The sequence below is a fragment of the Camelus bactrianus genome, chromosome 5 (genome assembly GCF_048773025.1).
Source record: "Camelus bactrianus isolate YW-2024 breed Bactrian camel chromosome 5, ASM4877302v1, whole genome shotgun sequence".
Taxonomy (NCBI): Eukaryota; Metazoa; Chordata; class Mammalia; order Artiodactyla; family Camelidae; genus Camelus; species Camelus bactrianus.
Window position 1 is genome coordinate 28,656,907 of NC_133543.1, and position 21,904 is coordinate 28,678,810.

Genomic DNA, 21,904 nt, shown 5'->3' on the forward strand with positions numbered 1-21,904 from the left:
CATAGGTGACAGGAGGCGTTTTGTTAAAGAGGGTGAACTAGGGAAGGGTTGAACGTAGAAGATGGGGACTGAAGACTGAAGATGAGAGTCTAGTCAGCCTGGCCAATCAGTGTCCAACAGGGACAGTCTGGAATTTAGGGAAATGAAAGCAGGTGGAACAATAGAGTTAATCTAATTATGAACAACATAAGTAATTTAGCTGTGACGATAAAATGGAAGTGGTGGGTGTGTAATTGATTATTTGCTGAGGACATGCATGTTCCTAACTGTATACTGCGAGCTGTGAGAAGAGACCTGAAATACAAGACAGGACACCAGCTCTCAGAGAGCTGACAACCCAACTGAAAGGTTAACACCAGAAGGAAAAAGCAACTAAAATTGATCTGAATAATGTCCACTGTGGCAAGAGCCAACATACGTAACTATCAACACAATCTTCCTTTCTATGGAACACTCCATCTCGTCAGTTTTGAACATTTTAGTGACCTGAATGGCATAACAATTGAGATGTTCTGCATATGATAAGAAGGAGCAATAATGAAATGTAATTAATCTGTGCTAAGAAAGTAGAGATTACCATGAAATTATGTAACACTTTATAGTCACAATATAAAAATTGTTATAACCTCTGTAGGGTAATTACACTAAGAACTGCATAGTAGCACAAACACAAACATGCAATCTAAAGGACAGCGATGGATATATAATTACAGAGTATTCATATGATAATTAGGCAGATAGTAACTGGAGAGTAAGTGAATGGCTATTTTCTGCAACAGAAATGGAGTAATTTTCAAGGGAGATTATTATTGCACTCTCTCTTTCTCTCTCTTTTTCTTTTTCCTTTTTAAGCTGCCAGAAATACAAAGCAATACTTTTTCCTTTAATATTTTTAGAGTATCTTAATAGACTGCATAAAAATGTGCATGTATGGGTAAACATACAGGTTTATGAATATGCATGGAGAGCCAGATGCCTATAAAATCTCTAGTCGCATTTAACTTCTTTCCCAAATATTTCTTTCTATTGAAAAGTAATTGCCAAGACCATTTAGCTATTAACCCATATTTGCAACTGGGCTATTCACATCATAATAGTTAGCGAAGTGTGAAATTTATTTGAAGAGAAGAAAACCAAACCGAAATACACCACCCGAACGGGAGCTGAAGATACTCAGTAAGAATAATGGGGAACCTGGAGGGCCTTTAATTGGTGATCCAGAACGGTCATACAGGGGAGACTAAATTATACAATCACATATGTGTACATCCGTTGTTCTCCTTCACTGAATTTTGACCTGGCCTTTAAAAAATATGTGAATTGGCTTTAAGTTTCGTAATTTAAGTAAGCATTTGATAATTTAAGACCATACACACATACACACAATAATAAATTAAAAGTAAGATGGGGTTACTTTCATACAGACTAAGTAAATCCACAGCACATACCCCTGGCATTCTACAACCGAGCTCCGGTTTCAGTTCAAGTCACCCTCCACCTTCACTGTTATTTAATCGTGTCTCAGGAGCAGTAGGTTCTATGACTTTTGCTAATATTCTCCCTGTGGGGAGGTTTATGGTTGCTTCCATGTATGTATAAAAGGCAGAAGGATTTCCAGAAGAGCCAACAACAGTATTTTATAAATTTTTGATGAATACTTACACTAGGGTGACATAATAAAAAGAAAGAAAATCATTGGCCAGGATGAGGGACTTGGAGGTTAAATTTAGTCCTTCCTCTAGCTAACAATGTGACCTCATCGGAGTTACCTGACTAATGTCTCCAAGGTGCCCTTGGGCCATCTTTGAAGAGAGGCAGTATTACTAAACATGCCTAAATTATGTCATGAATCCCTCCTCACCCATCCATCCTCAACAAAAGCCCAGCTACAGCCTGCTTTGAGTAAAATGATGGAAATGATGGTTATGATGATGATAAACACTTGTTCTTAGCTCTCTTCTACATGCCAGACATATGTATTTGTTTTAGTCTCAGCATTATGTGGTATTATCCTCGTTTTACAGGTGATTACACTGAGGTACAGAGAAGTTAAGTAATTTGCCAAAGATGACACAAGAATAAGCAAGAGGGCTGAAATTCAAACCTCAATAAGCCTAACTCTAGAGAATAAGCTCTTATTTTTCTAATTTAATTACATATGTGCTTAGGGAAAAAAAAAGTCCAGAAAGTAATTTTGAATATCTTTGGTGTTCTTTTTCCCTCGGGGGTATAAAACTGAACAGGGCTCCATCTACATAGATATCTGAGGGTGCAACCATCAGTCAGATATTAACAGACCCTGAAGTAGCAGGAAGGCCCATGAGAGCTTACCTGATGCTCCCATGACCTGCACACTCAGAGCTCAGGAACTCCGTGTGGACTCCTACTTCTCCTCCAAACGTTCGCATTTCACATGCCATCTGCAGCCTCCCACCCTAACCCAAGCTGAGTATATGCCTCTCCAACCACTGATAACTGGTTTGCAGCACTGGACTATCTTCCTTGAAGGGAATACCTAACTATCCACGTGATCGATTCAGTACCAGGCAGGGTTAGCTCTGAGTCCCTCCAGACAAATAAGAAACCAAAATAACAGCCACAAATCACAAAGTAAGATATGCCTGAGTGTCACCATTTACTGACATCTAATTTAAGATGAGAACACTTAGGTTTTCAGGAAAAGTTTCAAGATTCTTTAAAATGTTAAGAAGAGTGATTGTGGCCTTTCCTTCTATAGAGTCAATTTTTCATCTATCATGGTTTAGGAGGCAAAGAGATAAAGTAACATATAAATTTGCTTAGAATTTTATGATTATTGTCTTCAAAAGATCATAGTAAGAAACAAAAAGAAATGTAAGACATACTAGAATGTATTCTTCACATTCCTCAAATGTTTTAGACATCCTAAGACATTTAAATAATTAAAGTTATTGCACAGTCCTAAATATATCTTCCAATTTCAGAGCTGAGTTTAATAAAGTAAGCAAACACTGAATCCAGGTATGCCAATTAAATATTCACTAGGGAAAAAATGTGTACAAAACTCTGATTAGAGCTGATAAATTTTCATCAGGAAATCATGTCTAAGAAAATTAGCATTTTCTAATTTATTACTAAAAATAGAAGTATATCCCAAATATTTTTATAGAGAAAAATGCAAAATTTAAAAGAATAAAATCTATTCTAAGCAAACCGTGCCATCTCTGAGTATCCAAGTAGAAGGAAAATACAAAATTCAGAATGCCAAGTTTTTAAAACTTTGATTTGAGTGAGACATAATGGATGGGATTTTAAAAGTACCAGCATTTAAATTGTCAACAGACTGCTGTTTCAAAATGCATATTAACAATGATGGTATCAATAATTTTAGCAACAGTCAAAAATGAACTCATAAAACTATAATGGCAATGTTTTTTCAAATATCAGAGAAACCAGTATAAGTTGTTTATAAACAATGTTCTGGGTTGAGTATTCCTCTTATTTTTAAAGCATTCCAAAAAAAGACAAATGAACTTATATATAAAACAGAAACAGACTCACAGACATAGAATGCAGACTTGTGGTTGCCATGGGGGAGGGGAGTGGGAAGGGATAAACTGGGAGTTGGAGATTTGCAGATACTGAATGGTATATATATATATATATATATATATATATATATATATATATATATATATATATATATATATATAAAATAGATAAGCAAGTTTATATTGTTAAAAAATTACAGCTATAAAAGATTTTAGAAAGTAACTATAAAGTAGTAGAGAGTCATTTGAGACACTTGTAAGCAAGTTGACTTGCAGATGACAGCTGAATGCGATTTATCAGATGAGGCTAACTAACTCAAAACCAAGGAAGTGAATAAGCATATGGTGGCTTAAAAACAGAATGAAAATGAAACATACGTATATAGGGAGGAACCCTCGCACCATAAACAAACCATTTACCACGTTTACGTCCTAATTTCTTCATCAGGACACTGAGTAGGGCTAAGGTTCAATGAATTGCAGTCTAATAAAATTTATTAATGTCTACTATGTTAACAGTAGACTCTTGTATTAATACTACCCATGCCCTCAGATGAGTACCTCTACTTTGACAGAACCTCAAGGCTAACATGGTTGGGAAAAAAAAAATCAAGATCAAGAAAATATTTTAGTTAATCAATACAAGGAACTATTTTTTAAAGACAATTCAGAGCGCAAAGTAATGACTTATTAATAGAAAGCTAGAAAGAGTTTCATGGAGAAATGAGAGGTGAAGAATGCTTGATAGGAGGTGACCATGGAAAAGATCATCTCAGATGGGGGTTTCTTGTAGAAAGTTACTGTCATCATGTTGTAGCCAGAGTAGAGGGCAGGGAAGTTCTCGCTCACACTGGGAGAAGGGGTTGCCATCCTCGACTAACCCATGCAGTTCCCATATGCATATTTTTTCTTTCTCTCACTTTCTCTTCTCCTTTTCATCCTTTCATCCTTACTTTCTTCTTTCTTCCAAGCTACTCATTTCAAATCTAAATGTTAAAGTAATAATTTCCGATATACTTATGGGTAATGTCCTCCTAGTTCTCCTTCAGTGTGTTATCTTGCAAAACACATAATATATGTATCTCTCCATTTCAATATGTCAATATTGATACAGATATACAGAGAGAAGTTTTCACACTGGTGTGATAACAAGAAGAGAAATAGCAGATGATATAGAAGTGGTGACTATTTAATCAGAGTTCACTAAAATATTGAGAAAATTATCTTAAAAAGGTCATCTGGCAGAGTAATGTGTAGCAAACTATAAAAGATTTCCCCTGGTCAAATGCACAAGTTTCCTTTTAGGTCAGCTGTGCAGAAGTAAAACAGATTATTTATATACAAAATCAGCTTTCTACTTATATAATAATTCAAAGGTTACAGAAAATCATGAATTTTATTGTTAATTAGTAGCACTTAAATGTTAACATGATTAGAAAGAAGTATGCATTGAGTTACCGTAATTAATAAATAAAAATATTTAATCCAACACAGTTTTTATTTAGAAAGATTACTGTTCTTCAAAAACATCCTTGCAAATTGTTTCAACCCTAAGGCAATGAGATTAAGTCATTGCTCTTTTATGTATCCAGTGTACAAAAAGAGATCATAGAAATACATTTTTGATATAGTAACTAGTATGTTTTAGTTTCTATAGCCCCCTGATTCTTTTCTTTATTCAAACAGTATTAGGGTCATAATTTAGCCTGCCTTATTTTTCATCATCTCATTTCTCACTACCTGATGTATGTTTGCATACTATTTATAAATACTAAAGTGTACTAGGAGAACAGACGACTAAATCAAGCCTCAGTGGCTGGCATGTATTAGATGCTCTATTAATATCTGTTGAATTAATGAATGAGCACTGCCCCTTGGAAAGCAGAGCAATTCAGAAAGCAGAGAACAAGAATTATACTGCTGATTTTTTTTGTTAGTTTTAAAACCTTAAAGGCAGTTATAAAGTTATGCAGATATAGAATCAATCAAGATCAGTTTTACCCACTCCTGAAACTAACTGAAGTTTGGCAGGAGTGTACATGTGTGTTCAGATGGGGAGAGGAAGGTGGGAGATAAAGGAGGAAAATCAGATGGAAAGCAAAGATAGATGCCTACAAGTCCCAGTAAAAGGGTCCCTGAATATCTGATGCCTGCATAAAACACACTGAGCTGCTGGATCAGTGACCCAACTACCAGATGCTCCAGACTGCCATGTAAATGGAAGACGGGACCTGCCAAACTCCCAGAAATGGACACTCCATAGAATGAGGTGAAACTTTTCAGCTTCCAATAGGTTTCATTTTGTAGTCATAGCTTTACCTGTTTGAGCGAGTAACTCTATTAAAGAGACTGTTTTCTTTAATGGTCTTATTTATTTACATTCATGTAACTCTATATTTACTCTAAATTCATGGATCATTACAGAAATTATTTTTTAAAAAATCTTGAATCATATGCATGAATGCCCTAAAATTAAGAAATTCATTTTTATTTATTCAAATTACATATTACCTGAATATAACTTACCTAAAATATATATTATGATTCATATTAAATATTATACACGATAGGCACTCAACAATTAAAATTAAAAATAAATATTTGCATTTGATTTTAAAATTTAAAAGAAACTTTTTTATAGATTGTCTGTCTTGAAATTCACAACTCTGAGAAGCAGATGGTTATAATTGTTATCAGTTTTTGCAAATCATGTAACTGAGTTTCACCTGTGATAATGAAAATAATGTGAAAATGCAAAGTTGTAGAATACTATTTGTTAGTCTACAAATTTATACTTTATGTAATTTTAAATAATTCTGGAAGACTATTTTAATTCCATTTCATCACCTCTAAACCCCAATACTTCTTCCTAAAATCTGGATTCCAGCTTGATAGATTCCAGTGAACTTAAAGTGTGTAATCAATGAAGCCCCAGAAACCCACTGAAATTCTATGCAAAAAGATTTATTTGTTTTACTTAGACAAGAGATTCTTAAAAGAATCAGAAGCCTACACTACCTTTCAATTTAAGGAGCACTGAAACCAGGAATTTAAAAATTCTACTTGAGTCTAGTTATTCATGATCTGGAAGGTACCACAGAAGTAACCTGAGTTTTTGAGTACTCAGTTAAACGAGGTGCCATTTATTACATGGTCATATCCACACCAGTTCGTTTGTTTCTGCTGCTATGTTGATTATTTATATCACTGACGTTCAAGGAAAGTTTTCCCTCACATCATTATAATATAGATTTTTCTGAGTTCTTAACACTAATAAATAAGTGCAAATTACTTCATCAAACTGAAAACTAGATCATATTACTATCATAGATTTAGTCATGAATCTTCAAATGGTAATGCAGGTCTAAAAATTCAAAATTAGCTGCTTGGACTATGGACTGATTTCTCAATTATATTCTGAGCCAAGTGACTTTCTGTTTTTCAGTGCGTCCTATACTTAGGATGTATCTGATTCTTTAGTGGCAATCTCCAATAAGCGGGCTTTCCTAATAATTGTTCATTCCCATATAATTAAGCACCTATATTGTGAGAAATTATTGGCTATCTCTGGGAGTCCCTTTTTATTTAACTTTGTTCTTTTTAATGTTACTTCATTTGTTAGAAAATAATGGATCTTAATATATATTCATTTATTTAAATCAAACTTTATGATAATTATATTTTTGCATTCATGAGAATGAAACTGAACAATTAAGTTATGAATGCACTGTTTTGATTTAAGTTATCCTCTTCTTTACCTGATGAGTTATACAATCATAGGATAAATTATAAATCTTACTTCCTTCTTTAGGTTTATTGCATTCTGGGACTCAGAAGCTGTAAGTTAAAGATTTGGAGAATTTTTTTTTCTTACCTTGAGAACTGTTGATGGCATATTGACACTTGCCGTTTTTATCAATAATCAAGATAAACACAAAATTGTTTCTATGAGAATATTAATTACCAATTACCAAAAAGGGTTCTGTTTTGCATGAAACAGAATAATAATAGCAGTTTATAGTGATAAAATCTTTAGTAGTTAAACATGAAGGTTATCATATTAACTCTAAGATAGAAATTTTATTTGGTTGTTTTATATTTAAAGCATTTAAAGATTCCTGATTCATGACATTTTTTCTGAACATGTCAGTCGACACTCCAAATCTGATATAAAGCACTTTGTTTTAAAATTACTCTTAAATTTACATTTGCTATAATTATTTAAAAAATAATGTTAGCAGATTTATGTAACTAGAAACAATCTGCTTGGTTTGAGGTAAGACCCAAGTAAACATTTTTTTTTCAATCTGTGTTTTTGTGCATGATTTATGTACTATATTGTTTTCAAATATCCAATTCTGTCTATAGATAATTATTTATTAATCTATTCAGTTTACTTAACACCAAGTACAGCAGAATCACACTCACAGGTGGCTTCTATTCATATAAAATAATAGCTTTTCTTTTCTTTTTTTTGAGGGTTCCCAACCGGGCATGTTTAGTTTATTTCAATATAAATCCCTACATCCTTCTTTGGACAGTTATTAGCCATTATTTGTGTAATAGGTTATCCTCAACATTCAATTTGGCAGTTCTAAGGCTGTTTTTCATAGTCCTTCATATTACTTTGTATATTCGGTCTTCCTTACGTTGGAAAAAGAAGGGTACATACCTGCTGGTAGGGCTAATGTGGTATAAAAGTGGAAAATGAAATCATCTAAGCTCGGCATGATAACAGGTGAGGTACTGCTTCAAGTGTATTGTGAGATTAAAGTTATCTCAAAATGAAGTGAGGCTGGCACAGAGGAAAGTTGCTACTATGATGCCAGCAAAAGTAATTAGCATTCTTTATTTTTTTAGTTATACCTACTGAAATTATGAAATGTAATTAGTAAAAGTTAATTATTAAAACATAATTATATTAAAACTATAAGTTACATGACACTGAAATAAAAGTTTATATATAATTAACTTTATAAACACATTGGAATTTGAAACGTAATTGTACACAGTAGTATAAAGTATGCTTCTAAATGGTATGGAATAAAGTCCATTTTTCATCTCTGACTAATCATTTTTTTTGATTATATACATAAGCCATTTGTGCACAAGGCTCAGGAATCTCTGCCTTTGCTGCAGCTACACAGCACAGCTTGGCACGGGGCAAAACCCTGTGAACATGGCCAGGCGTCGGGCAGACCACCTGGCCCCTGATCAAGAGGCCCACTGGTGCCCTGGAGCCCTTCACATTAAGGACTGCTTTTGTTTTTTCAACTGAAACAAACAAAAGAAAGTCTAGAGGGCCAGATCCTAAAGCTTTGTTCTTTCTGGGATTAAAAAGCCAAGAATGCAGATAAATCTTGGCTTTGTCTGGCTTTTAATCTGAAAAGATATATTATCTGGTTTTTTTATTCACCAAAACAGGGCAAGTGTTTTCAAAAGAACTTTTATACTGATGTATTCCTAGTGCCTAGAACAAAAAATGATAACCATAAGTGTTCTATAATATGTATCAATAGAAAAAACAAATTTTAATGATCAGAATAGGTACTTTGACTCACATATGACATACTATCTTCTTAGATTTACCTCAGTTTCCAATAAATTACTTTTCACTTAAGCACATTTCCCTGAAACTATTCCTTCATTATTTTTTATATTTCCTTTAAATAAAGATACATTATAAAAATCTATGTAAAAATTTTTTTTTAATCTTTTTTCAGTATTTCTAGTTTTATTACTGTATCAAAATTATCTTCAACAATATTTTTATAATTGACAATTCTTTCTAAGATATTTAGAGTAAAAAAGTTAGTGTTATTACATTATCTAACCCTTAGCTCACTATTCTCTATCCTGGTCACATGAAAAAGAAATGTATTTATTTTCCTTCACACACACTAATTTAAACCTAATTCTATTTTTTTCAACTGTATTTTTCAATCTTAAAACAAAAGCACAAAGTTTGGATAGAGTGTAAATGCTAATGAGCTGGTAAGTAAAGCTGGCCCAGAACCCTGGTTCTGCCTTTTCAGCGGAATCTTGTCAGAGAACAAGAAAAACAAAAACAAAAATCAAAAAAACTGGGCTTAGCAGGCTGGAAACAGAATCCTTCTCCTCGGTTTACACTCACTCACAGACCAAGTCCAGGCAGTGAGTTAACTCCCAAGATTGATGGGTATGCAAGACGCCATGGCCTGTTTCATATTCTAGCAGGGGAGAGTCAGGAATATGAATGATGATCATACAGAGGGAAAGCGCTGAAGAGAAGTGCTGAAGGTCCTGGAGCAAAGGGAAGTTAAGAGGACAAAGTGGGGGACCTAGACTGGACAGACACTCAGGATACTGTGTGTAAAGAAAAAGGTATGATCAATTCAGGGGGTACACTTTGGAGATAATGAACTAGGTTCCAAGGTTGGAAGAAATGGTACATAAGGGAATGTGTTATAAAAACCCAGGCAAAAGATAAGGGCCAGAATGAAGGCAATGCCGATCTTCTCACCAAGAGAAAAGAACTGGGAACGCTTTGACACTCTAGGTGGGAATGTTCCAAGAATCTGCAAATAGCTAGTCTTACTGGGTAATGTCACTTTTAAGTCACGGTCCTTTCTTGGAGTTCAAGAGTTGGTTCTAGTTGACCTTCAAATGAAAGGAGGCAACTGAAAGATTCTATTCTATTTTCCTGGTCTTTATTAAAGTCCTTTGGTCTCTTCTGCTTGGGCTGGCCATAGTCTTAATCAACTCAAGATTAAAATAATATTAACACCTCTTTTCAATGGAGGAGAAACTTGAAAAGACCAGGTTGAGACTTTGTACCACCTGAGCTTTGAATGTTCTCATAGTGAGTCTAAAAAGATGGGGCTAGAATGGGCAGGATGTTAATGACAGGAAAATATATCAGGAGAAGCACTTTGGAGTCAGACCCACAAGGCTGCAAATTAACGACACTGTCCACAGACTTATTTTGCTGCCAAAGAACAGCATCAACATACTGCAGGAATGTCTGTTGATATCTTGATCAACAACTCCTGGGGTCCAATTCTGACTATGACTATTCTGGGACCCTGAGCAAGTTACTTAACCTGTGCCTAAGGATTAAATTGGTTAATTTTAATAAGTGCTTTGCTGTAAAAGGTGAGAAGTGCTCTGACTGCTAATAGTGATTGATAATAAAATTATAATGCAGCCTTTTATAATGCATCAGGTGTGATTCTATTAAGTTGCCAATTAAAATAGAAGCTAACTGAATTTATTCTTTTTAAGAACACAAATCATTACAATGATGGGCACAGTATTTTTTTTTAACTTAGTTCAAGAAAAAAAAAATCAAGTATGGTGATGCCTCAAATTAAACAACAACAACAACAAAAAGACATGATCCATGAGGATGGACCAACTGGGAACTGAGAAGCAGCTCCACACAGAAATACCAGGTGGTCATACCCTGATGAAATGTAGCTTTTGTGCAATAAACTGATTATTCTTTTACTACCTTGTCTCCAAATTGCTTTCATTTACTTATCTATGATTATGCATTTGCTCATTTGTTTATCTAACAAATGTCATGGTTGGGTGTGGTCTCAAAGAGGTCATCCCAGACAAGCAGAAGGAATGCACACAACTAAATACTCGGTAAAAGTGAATAGAGCCAAAAAGAGACAAAGAAGCAGTGACTTGAAAATTTAGAAGAGAGAGATTAATTCAAACTGAGGGCGGTTGTGAACAACTTCAAAAAGGAAATGATGTTTAAATTGAACAGAGGCAGATAGACAGCATTTGGCATTGAGAGATGAGAGTGAGGAGAAATCTGGAGAAAGTGCATTTCAAAGGAAGAGAATAGCATGAGAAAATTACAATGCCAAAGAAGCCGATATATGAGGAAGCATGATCAGTGTGGTTGTATCTGAATAAAAGAGAGTCTGCAAAAATAGTTCGGAGACTAAGTAGGGTTTGTATTATGCAGGATCATATTTGGCATTGTCCCTGATTTGTCTGGACATCATTCAGGGTGGTGAGAATGGTGGAGCTAAAAGATAAAAAAAAAACAACAAAAAACCATAAATTAGCGGATGGGGGTTGTGTTAGAATACCATGCTACGTTGAGAGGCAGGAGTAGAGAGAGAGATGAGGATATGAGCAACATCTGAGGGGGATACGTGCATATAATGGATGGTATTTGCCAGATAAACTCTGCTGGCCTGTGATGCATATCGTTTAAGAGATACATTGGGTGAATGATGTGAAATGGGCAATGGATTAGAACAGTGGCATCTCTACATGTCAAGAAGAGGCTGGCCTAATATGAGGAGAATGTCCACACAGGAAAGGAAACACCAATTTAAAACTGAATCCCTTTGCTGCAGAAGTGGCCTCCTGCTGTAATATCAGAGGCAAACTATTTAATATTGTTTCTGATTCTCAAATAAGTCAGTACCTATAGCTTGAGTCCATGTTGTTCCATCTGCTTCCTACATTGATCAGAGACCCTGGTCACTCTCTGTGAGGTCCTCAATGATACCATATAATCTGGGAACCAGAGTGTTAAGTAACTCCTAGGCTGTGGATCCTGGAGTGGGACTGTATGAGCTTGAATCCTGGCTCTCGATTAGTAACTGTGTGATCTTCAGGAGGCTATTTATGCCTTCCTAGTAGTCTCCTCTGTATAATGAGAATAAAAATGATAGCTACTTTATTCAAAGGATTAAACAGATTAATAGTTAATGAAAAAAAGAAGTAATTATAAGAGTGCCTAGATGTAGAAAGATCTCAGTAAATGTGATTGAGACAGAAAACCTGTTTTTTTTTTTTTTTTAATGGATTAAACATACAACTGTGGCTGCTGTTCTGACAATAAATACAGAAGGGTGCAGAGAGGAATTACGAAGATCAGTTAGTAACAATCCAGGTAACAGATGCTAGCAGCTTCCGAAGGGTAGTGAGAAGAGACGTGGTGAGAAGTGTCCAGATTCCGGTGTTTTAAAGGTAAGTGTGAGAATAAAGGTGGGGTGTGAAATTGAGGGAGCAAAAATAACTTCAAGATTTTTGGACCTGAACAATGAATATTTCCCTTTACAGACATAGGGAAAACTATGGTAGACAAATTTTTGGATGAGAAGATCAGATTAATTTAAAGACAAGTGAAGGAGTCAAATACACATTTGGGTATAAACATCTGGAATTCAGGAGACAGGTTCAGCTGGAAATATAAAATTGGAATCATTCATATTTGAATGGCAGTAAAAGCCATGCAATTAGTTGAAATCATCTAGAAAGTGGGCTTCATTCTCAGTCATATATGTGAAGAATCTGGAAAACTTTAAATGAAATGAATGCCCTATTTCAGGCAAACAGAATCAAAATCTTTGGAGTTAATGTTTAGTAAACTGTATTTCGTAAAAGCTGTTAAGGTCATTCTAATGTGCTGAGTTATACAGAAAAGAAGTGAGTGTTTTAGAGAAGTGAGCAGTGAGAGCCATGGATCAGGTGCTCTCATCCTTGGGTCCCATGCAGGGGAGGTGAGCCCCCTTGGCCGGTTGGAGAACCACTGGGACTTACAGGCTGTGGGAAGCATGGGCTCTGCTAGTGAGGAGTTTGTGCATGCTGGCTTGCCCCCAAGGCAGAGCGGAAAGGGCAGACTGAAACCTCTGTGTGCACCCAGCCCAAGCTGAGCAAACGCTCCAGCACCGCTAACTGCATGTTACAGTGTGGCACTGAATCTGGGGCTGTTACAATGGGGGAAAATTCTCAACCATGGGACACAGTGGCCACAGGTCCCAGGCAGAGTCTGGGTCGGGCAGCAGTGGCCACTATTGGCACTTACTCAAGCAGTGCTTCAGAAGCTGCCCAGATCTCTGACAGTGGCTACTGTGTCCCATGTCCACAGTCCACACCCCATATACACGGAGAGTCCACATGGGCCTCACCCGCTCTGCAGTGCAATTCCACAGCAGGGCAGGGGGGATGGAGGATATGGGGAGTGACTGGCTGTGAAGGACAAAGAGGACTTGGACCCAAGGCTGCATCTGAGCAGAAAGAATGAAACAATTGCTGATGCCTGCACAAGCAGCGTGTCAGAGACAGCTCGGACCTCTGTCTGTGGCTGAAATGGGCTGAAGGCCCACATGGGACACTCTTGCTTTGATGTTCCTCCCCTCTGGGGCTAGAGTCCTGGTGCTGGAAGAGGGGAAAGAGCACACTTAAAACTGAGGCAGCTCGAGGACGACCCTCATGGCTTTTGCTTCAGGAACTTGGGGTCAGACTCCACCCCTGATAGGGCAGATATGTCCACTGAGCAGAAGGAAAGTTACACCTCACACCAGGCTCCAGGTGAAGCCCCTCTGTCTCCAGCCCTGCCCCTTATCGAGGTAACCGCTGCCAGCACACTCTGAGGAAAGACATGACTTGCATAAAGGACAAATCCAGCTCTCCCACCAAAGGCACTGGGCACACACAATCTGTATAAGAACATTCCCACGTAAGAACACCCTCAAGACTGCAATGGGTAATTGTTTCACATACTTCACAGAGACAGAGAAAGTTAAGCAAAGTGAAAAGGGAGAGGAATTACTCTCAATTGAAAGAGCAAGAGAAAAACCCCTGAAAAAATAATGAAATGGAAACAATTTATCAGATAAATAATGCAAAGCATTGGTAATAAGAATGTTAAGTGAATAGGAAAAATAATAGATGAACACAGTGAAAATTTTAACAAGGAATACGAAAATATAAAAAAGACCCAGTCACAAATAAAGAATTCAATAACTGAAGTAAAAACACAGTAGGAGGAATGAATAGCAGACTACGTGATAGAAAAGAATGCATAAGTGATCTGGAAGATGGAATACTAGACACCTAATCAAGATGGTAAAAGAAAAACAAATTTAAAAAAAAAGAAAACAGTTTAAGAGTCTCTGTGGTAAGTTCAATGTACCAACAATTGCATTATAGGAGTCCCAGATGGACAAAAGAAAGAGAGAAGCATATCAAAAGTGTATTTGAAGAAATTATGGCTGAAAACTTCTGAAACCTGAAGAAGAAAATTTAGGTATAAGAAGCACAGCAGGTCCCAAATAAGATGAACTCAAACAATTCTACCCCAAGACATATCGTAATTAAACAGCAAAAATAAAGCTAAAGAGAGACGTGTAAAGACAGCAAGAGAAAAAGTTACATACCCGGAAATCCCCATAATGCCATCAGGAGGGCAATAATAAAGATCAGAGAGTAAATAAATAAAAGAGAGACCGAAAAAAAAAAAAAAACCCAATGGAAAAGTCAGTGAAATCAAGGGCTGGTTTTTTGACAAAGATAAACAAAATTGATAAACCTTTAGCTAGGCTCACCAAGAAGAAAAGAGAGCAGACTCAAATAAAATCAGAAATGAAAGAGGAGAAATAACAATTGATAGCAAAGAGATACAAAACGTCATAAGAGAATACAACAAAGTTATATGCCAACAAATTGGATACTGTAGAAGAAATGGTCAGTTTTCTAGAAATATACCACCTGCCAAGACTTAGTCAAGAAGAAAAAATAATTTGAACAGAATGATCACTAGTAGTAAATTTAATAACAACAACAACAATAATTTTAAAAATTATTTTTAAATAACAAAATCTAGGACCAAATGGTTTCACAGGGAAATTCTACCAAAAATACAAGGAATAGCTAATATATATATTCCTCAAACTATTCCAAAACACTGAGGAGGACAAAACAATTCTAAATTCATTCCAGGCTACCATTACCCTGATACCAAAACCAGACAAAGACACTAGAAAAAAAAGAACAGAACAGAACAATACCTTTGATGAATATAGAGGCAAAAATCAACAAAATATTTGCAAGCTGAATATGGCAATATATAAAAAGGATCATATAACATGATCGAGTTGAATTTATTCCAGGGATGCAAGAATGGTTCAATATTTGCAAGTCAATTAATTTAATAGGATAATGAAGAATAAAAACTACATAATCATCTCAATTGACACAGAAAAAGCTTTTGACAAAATTCAACATTCATTCATGTTAAAACTCAATCAAAGTGGTAAGAGAGGGAACATATGTCAACACAGTAAAGGCCACTTATGAAAAACCCACAGTGAACATCATAATCAATGGTGAAACGCTAAAAGTCTTTCCTTCAAATTCAGGAGCAAAAAGGATGCCCACTTTCATGACTTCTATTTAACACAGAAGTGCTAACCATAGCAAACAGATAAGAAAAAGGAATAAAAGTTATGCAAATTGGAAGAGAAGAATTAAAACTGTCACTATTTGTAGGTGACATGATACTCTACATAAAGAACCTTAAAGTCTCCACACAAAAACTATTAGAACTAATAAATGATTTCAGCAAGGTAGCAGGACACAAGATTAATATACAGAAATCTGTTACTTTTCTATACGCTAATAATGAAATATCAGAAAGAGAAAACAAACAAACAGAATTCCATTTAAAATCACCTCAAAAAGAATAAAATACCCAAGAATAAACATAACCAAGGGGGTTAAAGAGGTACACTCTGAAAATTATAAAATATTGATGCAGGAAATTAAACATGATACAAAGAAATGGAAAGATATTCAACTCTTGGACTGGTAGAAATAATATTGTTAAAATGGCCATTATTCTTAAAGCAACTTACAGATTTAATGCAATCCCTATCAAAATACCCATGACATTTTTCACAGAACTACAACTAATAATCCTAACATTTATAGGGGACCACAAAAGATCCCAAATTGTCAAAGCAATCCAGAGGGGGGGGAAAAAGCAAAGCTGGAAGTATAACCCTCCTAGACTTCAGACTACCCTACAAATTACAGTAATCAAAACAGTATAGTATTGGCACAAAAACAGATACATAGATCAATGAAAAGAATTGAGAGCCCAGAAATGATCCTATACACCTACAGTCAATTAACCTATGACACAGGAGGCAAGAATATACAATGAAGAAAAGACAGTTGTTGCTGAGAAAGCTGGATAGTCATATACAAAAAAATGAAATTAGAACATTATCTCATACCATATATAAAAATAAACTCAAAATAGTTTATAAAGATCAAAATGTAAGACCTGAAACCATCAAACTCCTAGAAGAGAACATAGACAGAATACTCTTTGACATAAATCATAACAATTTTTTTTTGGATCTGTCTCTGAAGGCAAAAGGAAAAGAAAAAAAAAGCAAAAATAAACAAATGGGACCTAGTTAAACTTAAAATATTTTGCACACAAAGGAAATCATTGACAAAATAAAAAGACAATCCACTGAATGGGAGAAAATACTTGCAAACGATGTGAGCAGCAAGGTATTAATATACAAAATATATAAACAGCACATACAACTCTGTATCATAAAGAAAAAAAATCCAATTGAGAAAAGGGCAGAAGACCTGAAAAAACATTTTCCCAAAAAAGACATGGATGGTTTACATGAAAAGACTTTGGACATTGCTAATTATTAGAGAAATGCAAATCAAAACAAGGAGATATCACCTCACACCTGATAGAATGGCTATCAGCAAAGTCTACAAGTAACAAAAGTTGGAAAGGACGTGGAGAAAAGGCAACAATTGTACGCTGTTGGTGGGAATGTAAATTGGTGCAGTCACTATGGAAAACAGTATGGAGGTTCCTCCAAAAACTAAAAATAGTACTACCATATGATCCAAGAATTCTACTCCTGGATATATATCAAAAAAGAAAAAGAAAACTAAAACTCTAATTTGAAAAGAAATACGCACCACAAAGTTCATAACAGTATTACTGAAAATAGTCAAGATATGGAAGTAATCCAAGTGTCCATCAACAGAAGAATGGAGAAATAAAATATATATACACAGTGGAATATTACTTAGATGTGAAAAATAATGAAATTCTACTATGTGCAGCAATGTGGACAGACCTAGAGAATATTATGCTCAGTGAAATAGGTCAGAGAAAGACATATATCATATGATATTACTTATACTGAATTACTAATATTACTAATCTGAAAAATAAAACAAATAAATGTTTACAACATAACAAACATAGAAAACAAACTAGAGGTTACCTGTGGGGTATAAGATTAAGACATAAAAACTATTATGTATGAAATAGATAAGCACAAGAATACATTACATAGTACAGGGAATTATAACTATTATTTTGTAATAACTTTTAATGGCTTATAATCTACAAAATACTGAGTCATTATGCTATATACCTGAAACTAATATAATATTGTTAATCAACTATACCTCAAAAAAAAATGAGCAGTGAAACAAAGTTGTAGCTAAAAAGGGATGCAAGCACAAATAAAAGTTTTTTTTTTTTTAAGAAAGGACCATACAGAGAAGAAAATATTGATAAAGCAGAAGAAAGAGGGAACAATTGTATGAGACGTGTCCATGAGTGGCTAAGAGGGATCTAATGCAGGAGTGGATAGTATAGCTTTAGACGCAGCATGGGTCCCTAGCCATAAGAAGGAAGACAGAGGTTGTGGTGTAGGACAAAAGAATTTGAGGGATCTGGTGGTGGGCGCTTATGGCAGTTCTCTTTGAACAACTTCTTATTTTTATCAATGAAATAGGAAGCACGTTCCTCAGCTGAGAATAAAGCTGGGGTGCAGTTAGTGGAGGTCTGAGGGAAAAGGAGAAGATCTGACATCGACATCCAGGAGGGTCAGTGGATTAATGAAGTACAGTAGAAACCCTAGCAAGTGCCCATTTGAGATTAGTGACAAAAACTGAGGTGAGACCAGTCCATAAGATTATGTATTTTTTTCCCATTGCATTCATCAACGGCATGCCAGGTCGGGACAGATGAAGAACTGGATTCAACCACAATTATGGTTTTCTAGAAAAGTACAAGAGAGGGGGAGACGGAGCAAGACTGTTAAGGGTGTATACAAGGGAATGATTTTTAATGATGGACCATGGAATCTCAGCTGGGAAAGGAAGAAAGAGAATCTTTAAAATAATAGATGGATGTGACGAATAGTTAGAGTTGAGGAAAGGTGAACCTGAAAAATAGGGGTAACTGAAATTGAGACAATGGACAGACTGAAGATATAGGTGATAAGATTACTTAATGCATGCGTCACAGCACATGGTCAGACTGTCTTGGGGAGGTGATTCACTTACAGTGCTGACATCTGTCTCCAGTATGTTCAGGCTGGCAGTGGCAGGAAGGCTGATTCCCAGCGGTAACACTGCAGGTCCCTCCATTTTGACAAAAATCCTCACAGACTGTCTTACCACAGTTTGGTCCAGTGAACCCCAGTGCACAGCTGCAGGTGGGTCTCCCTATTGGGAAAAAAATGTAATAAAAAGGAAATTAGTTGACAAAAACTGTCTATTTACATGGAATCCACACTAGGTAAGAATCAGGAAGTCAGGATTCTGGGCAAAGTTTGTCCACTACTTCATCTGTGACTTTATGTGGTAACATAACCTCTTTGGGTCTCAGTTTCCCCGGGTTCCCAGTGAAGCCTAGATTAGAAGGTAACTCAGGTTCACATTGGGTAAAATAATCAGAGCTCATTTAAGAATAATTATACGTGCATACGTGTATTTTAAGCTTTAAAGCGCTTGTGCTATTCTTTGAACTTCTCTTTTCATGTCCATTTTGCTTTTTCAGTTATTTTTGTTCTACTCATGTGGTAATGCGGATTACCAGATTGTGTTGGCCATTAGAATATAAAATACAGACAATCATATTCCTCAGTGTGCAGTCATCATGTACCAGCCACCGCTGTATCTACATAAAGTGTGAGCTTAGGCTTACTATAAATGAGTGTTTTAACAAGTTTAACATGGCTGTGCCATCTACAATAAGATTTCTGAATATTAGTTGTTTGATTTGATTTAAATACACATACTGCATTTAGTATATAAGCACTTACTGAGTCCTATTCTATGTCATTTTTATATTTTTATTCATGGTAAAGGACTGTCACTTGTAGTCTACTAAGATGACTTAAGAAATCTAATGTTAACAGCACACAGTAGCTAATCTGATAGAACTGCAGATATTTCACTTTATTTGTTCTGTGGGAGTTAACGTCACAATGAAAGATAAACAATCCTTTAAGGTGTTTTGAACATAACATGGTTAACTGTTACATCAAGAATGAGTCTCTCTAGCTGCTTCGACTGTCAAGGACTGAGTAGAAAACAGAGTATAGAACTAGCTGTGCAGGACAGGTGAAGGAAAGCAGAACAAAATGAATGGCTATCATTTGTAATGGGGAAAGAATGAAGCTTACAGGTTGTACAAATATAAACTAATAACATGAAAGAGAGAAAGAAAGAAATTCAGAAAGAAAGAAAGAAATTAAGATCTCAATTAACTAGGACTCAGAAAATGTCACTCAGTTGACTAGTATCAGAGAATATCTAACCATCTCTCTTACCATTAGACATGCTGCATAATAAGAATGGTCAGAAAAATGCATGACTGTAAGGCTTAAGACCTGAAAAGTGAAAGTGATAAAAGTTTTTATTTTGGTTGCCAAAGATACCATACTCGGTATTGAAGGACAAATATATATATATATGTATATATATATATAAAAGCATTCTTAAGTGAATAAAGTGTCTCCAAATAAAATCCACCTGCATCCACCTGCATTTCCAAGAAAATGAATAAACTGAAGTTCCACAATTTTATTTATTTTACTCTGAAAGGACTCTGCACACTTAAAAATGCTAGAAGCTGTCGTTTGTCAGTGAAGAAAGCTATATACCCTTTCATAGTGAGCAGCATTACTTTAAAACGTATTTATAAATGTTTTTAGTTTGGTGGCAGATAAATTTCTGTTAATAGGTGTAGAAACAAGGTAAATTCTATATACCTTAAAAGCTGAGTAACTTCATATTTTTTTACTGTCAGAAAATGGCTTTAAAGCTTTCAGCCAAGAATTTGTTTATAAAGGTAGTGAATTTTCCAGTTGCTGCTTGCATATAGAGAAAATATCTTCATTGGAACAACAGTGAGTGAAAAGTAAAAGACACAGAGAAGAGAATAGTGGTAGAAGACGAAGAGGATAAATAATTGTTGGAATATAGTCACTAAGGAAAACGAAAGCCCTGAATAAAAGAAGTAAAATCCCTGCATCAACAAGAACCAGTGAATGACTTACAGAGAAATAGAACGTATAAACAGGAACACAAATGAACAAGAGCTTAATGTGAAACAAACAGTGCAGAAACTATAGGAGAAATTAAAATGCATTAGAACAATCAGAAAAAGTGCCAGACAAAGGCAGGATTTAGACACTGTAGATTTATGTTTTTCTACTTACTGTACTTTGTAGGTGTTTTTTTTTTTTTTTTTGAACTAGGAGCAAAAAAAGTAAAATGATAAAAATTTGAAAGGAACAAATCCAATCTGCTAAGGCACTTGAAAATCTCTCTGTCCCAGTCACTTGGAGAAATGACACGGTGCTTTCATCACATCCACAGCTGTTTGGAAACTAGGGCAGAGTGACCAGTTTGTCCCCCAGCTAGCATATGCCTCGCATCATTTAGATTCCAGCTGAATTATTTTCAAAAAGCTCCTCTTTCTCTTCCTTTAAAGAGAAGATTCACTTTTGACAAGTAGAAATCTTCATATTCAGGGGAATATCATCTGACTTGAAATCGTGTGGTGATACAGCAGATCTTTTGTTTGCCGATGGGAAATGAACCATCTGTTGCAGAATTTTATAATGGGCTCCATATAATATTTTCAAGAATATCTCTGGGTGCACCCTAACAAGTTGCTTTGGATTGATTTTAGAAAGATTGTTTTTTAGGTAGCTGAATTTGATTTTGACATCTGAAAAGGAAACGGCATTGTTACACTAAGGTACAGATTTGTAGCAGTGATGCATTCAGGGATCTGGGGAGTTGACAGCCAACAAGGGTAGCTCAATCAGAAAGAGGATCAGTTGACCTGAGGAAGGAGGAGGAGGAAGAGTTTGCAGGCTCTAATCAGTCTAGTTTCTATGGCATTTTAAGCTCAAACTTTAACAGTGTAGGTTGTCAGACTGCTTGGATTCATAGACTTTCTGTGCCAGTTACTAATGTGGGACTATGGGCAAACATTACCTCTGCTGATTTCCTTGTGTGCAAAACTGGGGATAATAATAGTACCTACTTTATGAGGTTGTTGTGTAGAATCACACAGAGCAAATGAGAAACATTTCTAACTATACCAACCACAGAGAAAGCACTCAGTTACATTTTAGATCTGAGTAGTATTGTTATTCCTACTGAGATCCCCCACTTATAGGTATGAGTTACTCTGTGACTGTATCTGCAAAAAATCATTCTGAAAATTTTCTTAAGTTACATATTTTCTCTCCATTATTTATTTAATATACTGTTAAATTTGA

At 35.5% G+C, this 21,904-nt stretch overlaps 1 protein-coding gene across 1 annotated transcript in view; it reads right to left on the minus strand.

The window, feature by feature from the left end:
- LRP1B (LDL receptor related protein 1B) overlaps nt 1-21,904 on the minus strand; it is a 1,597,029-nt gene that overhangs the window by 45,612 nt on the left and 1,529,513 nt on the right. Inside the window, exon 84 of the mRNA XM_074363587.1 lies at nt 18,669-18,830. Coding sequence (XP_074219688.1) covers nt 18,669-18,830 — 162 coding nt within the window. The remainder of the gene's footprint in view (nt 1-18,668; nt 18,831-21,904) is intronic.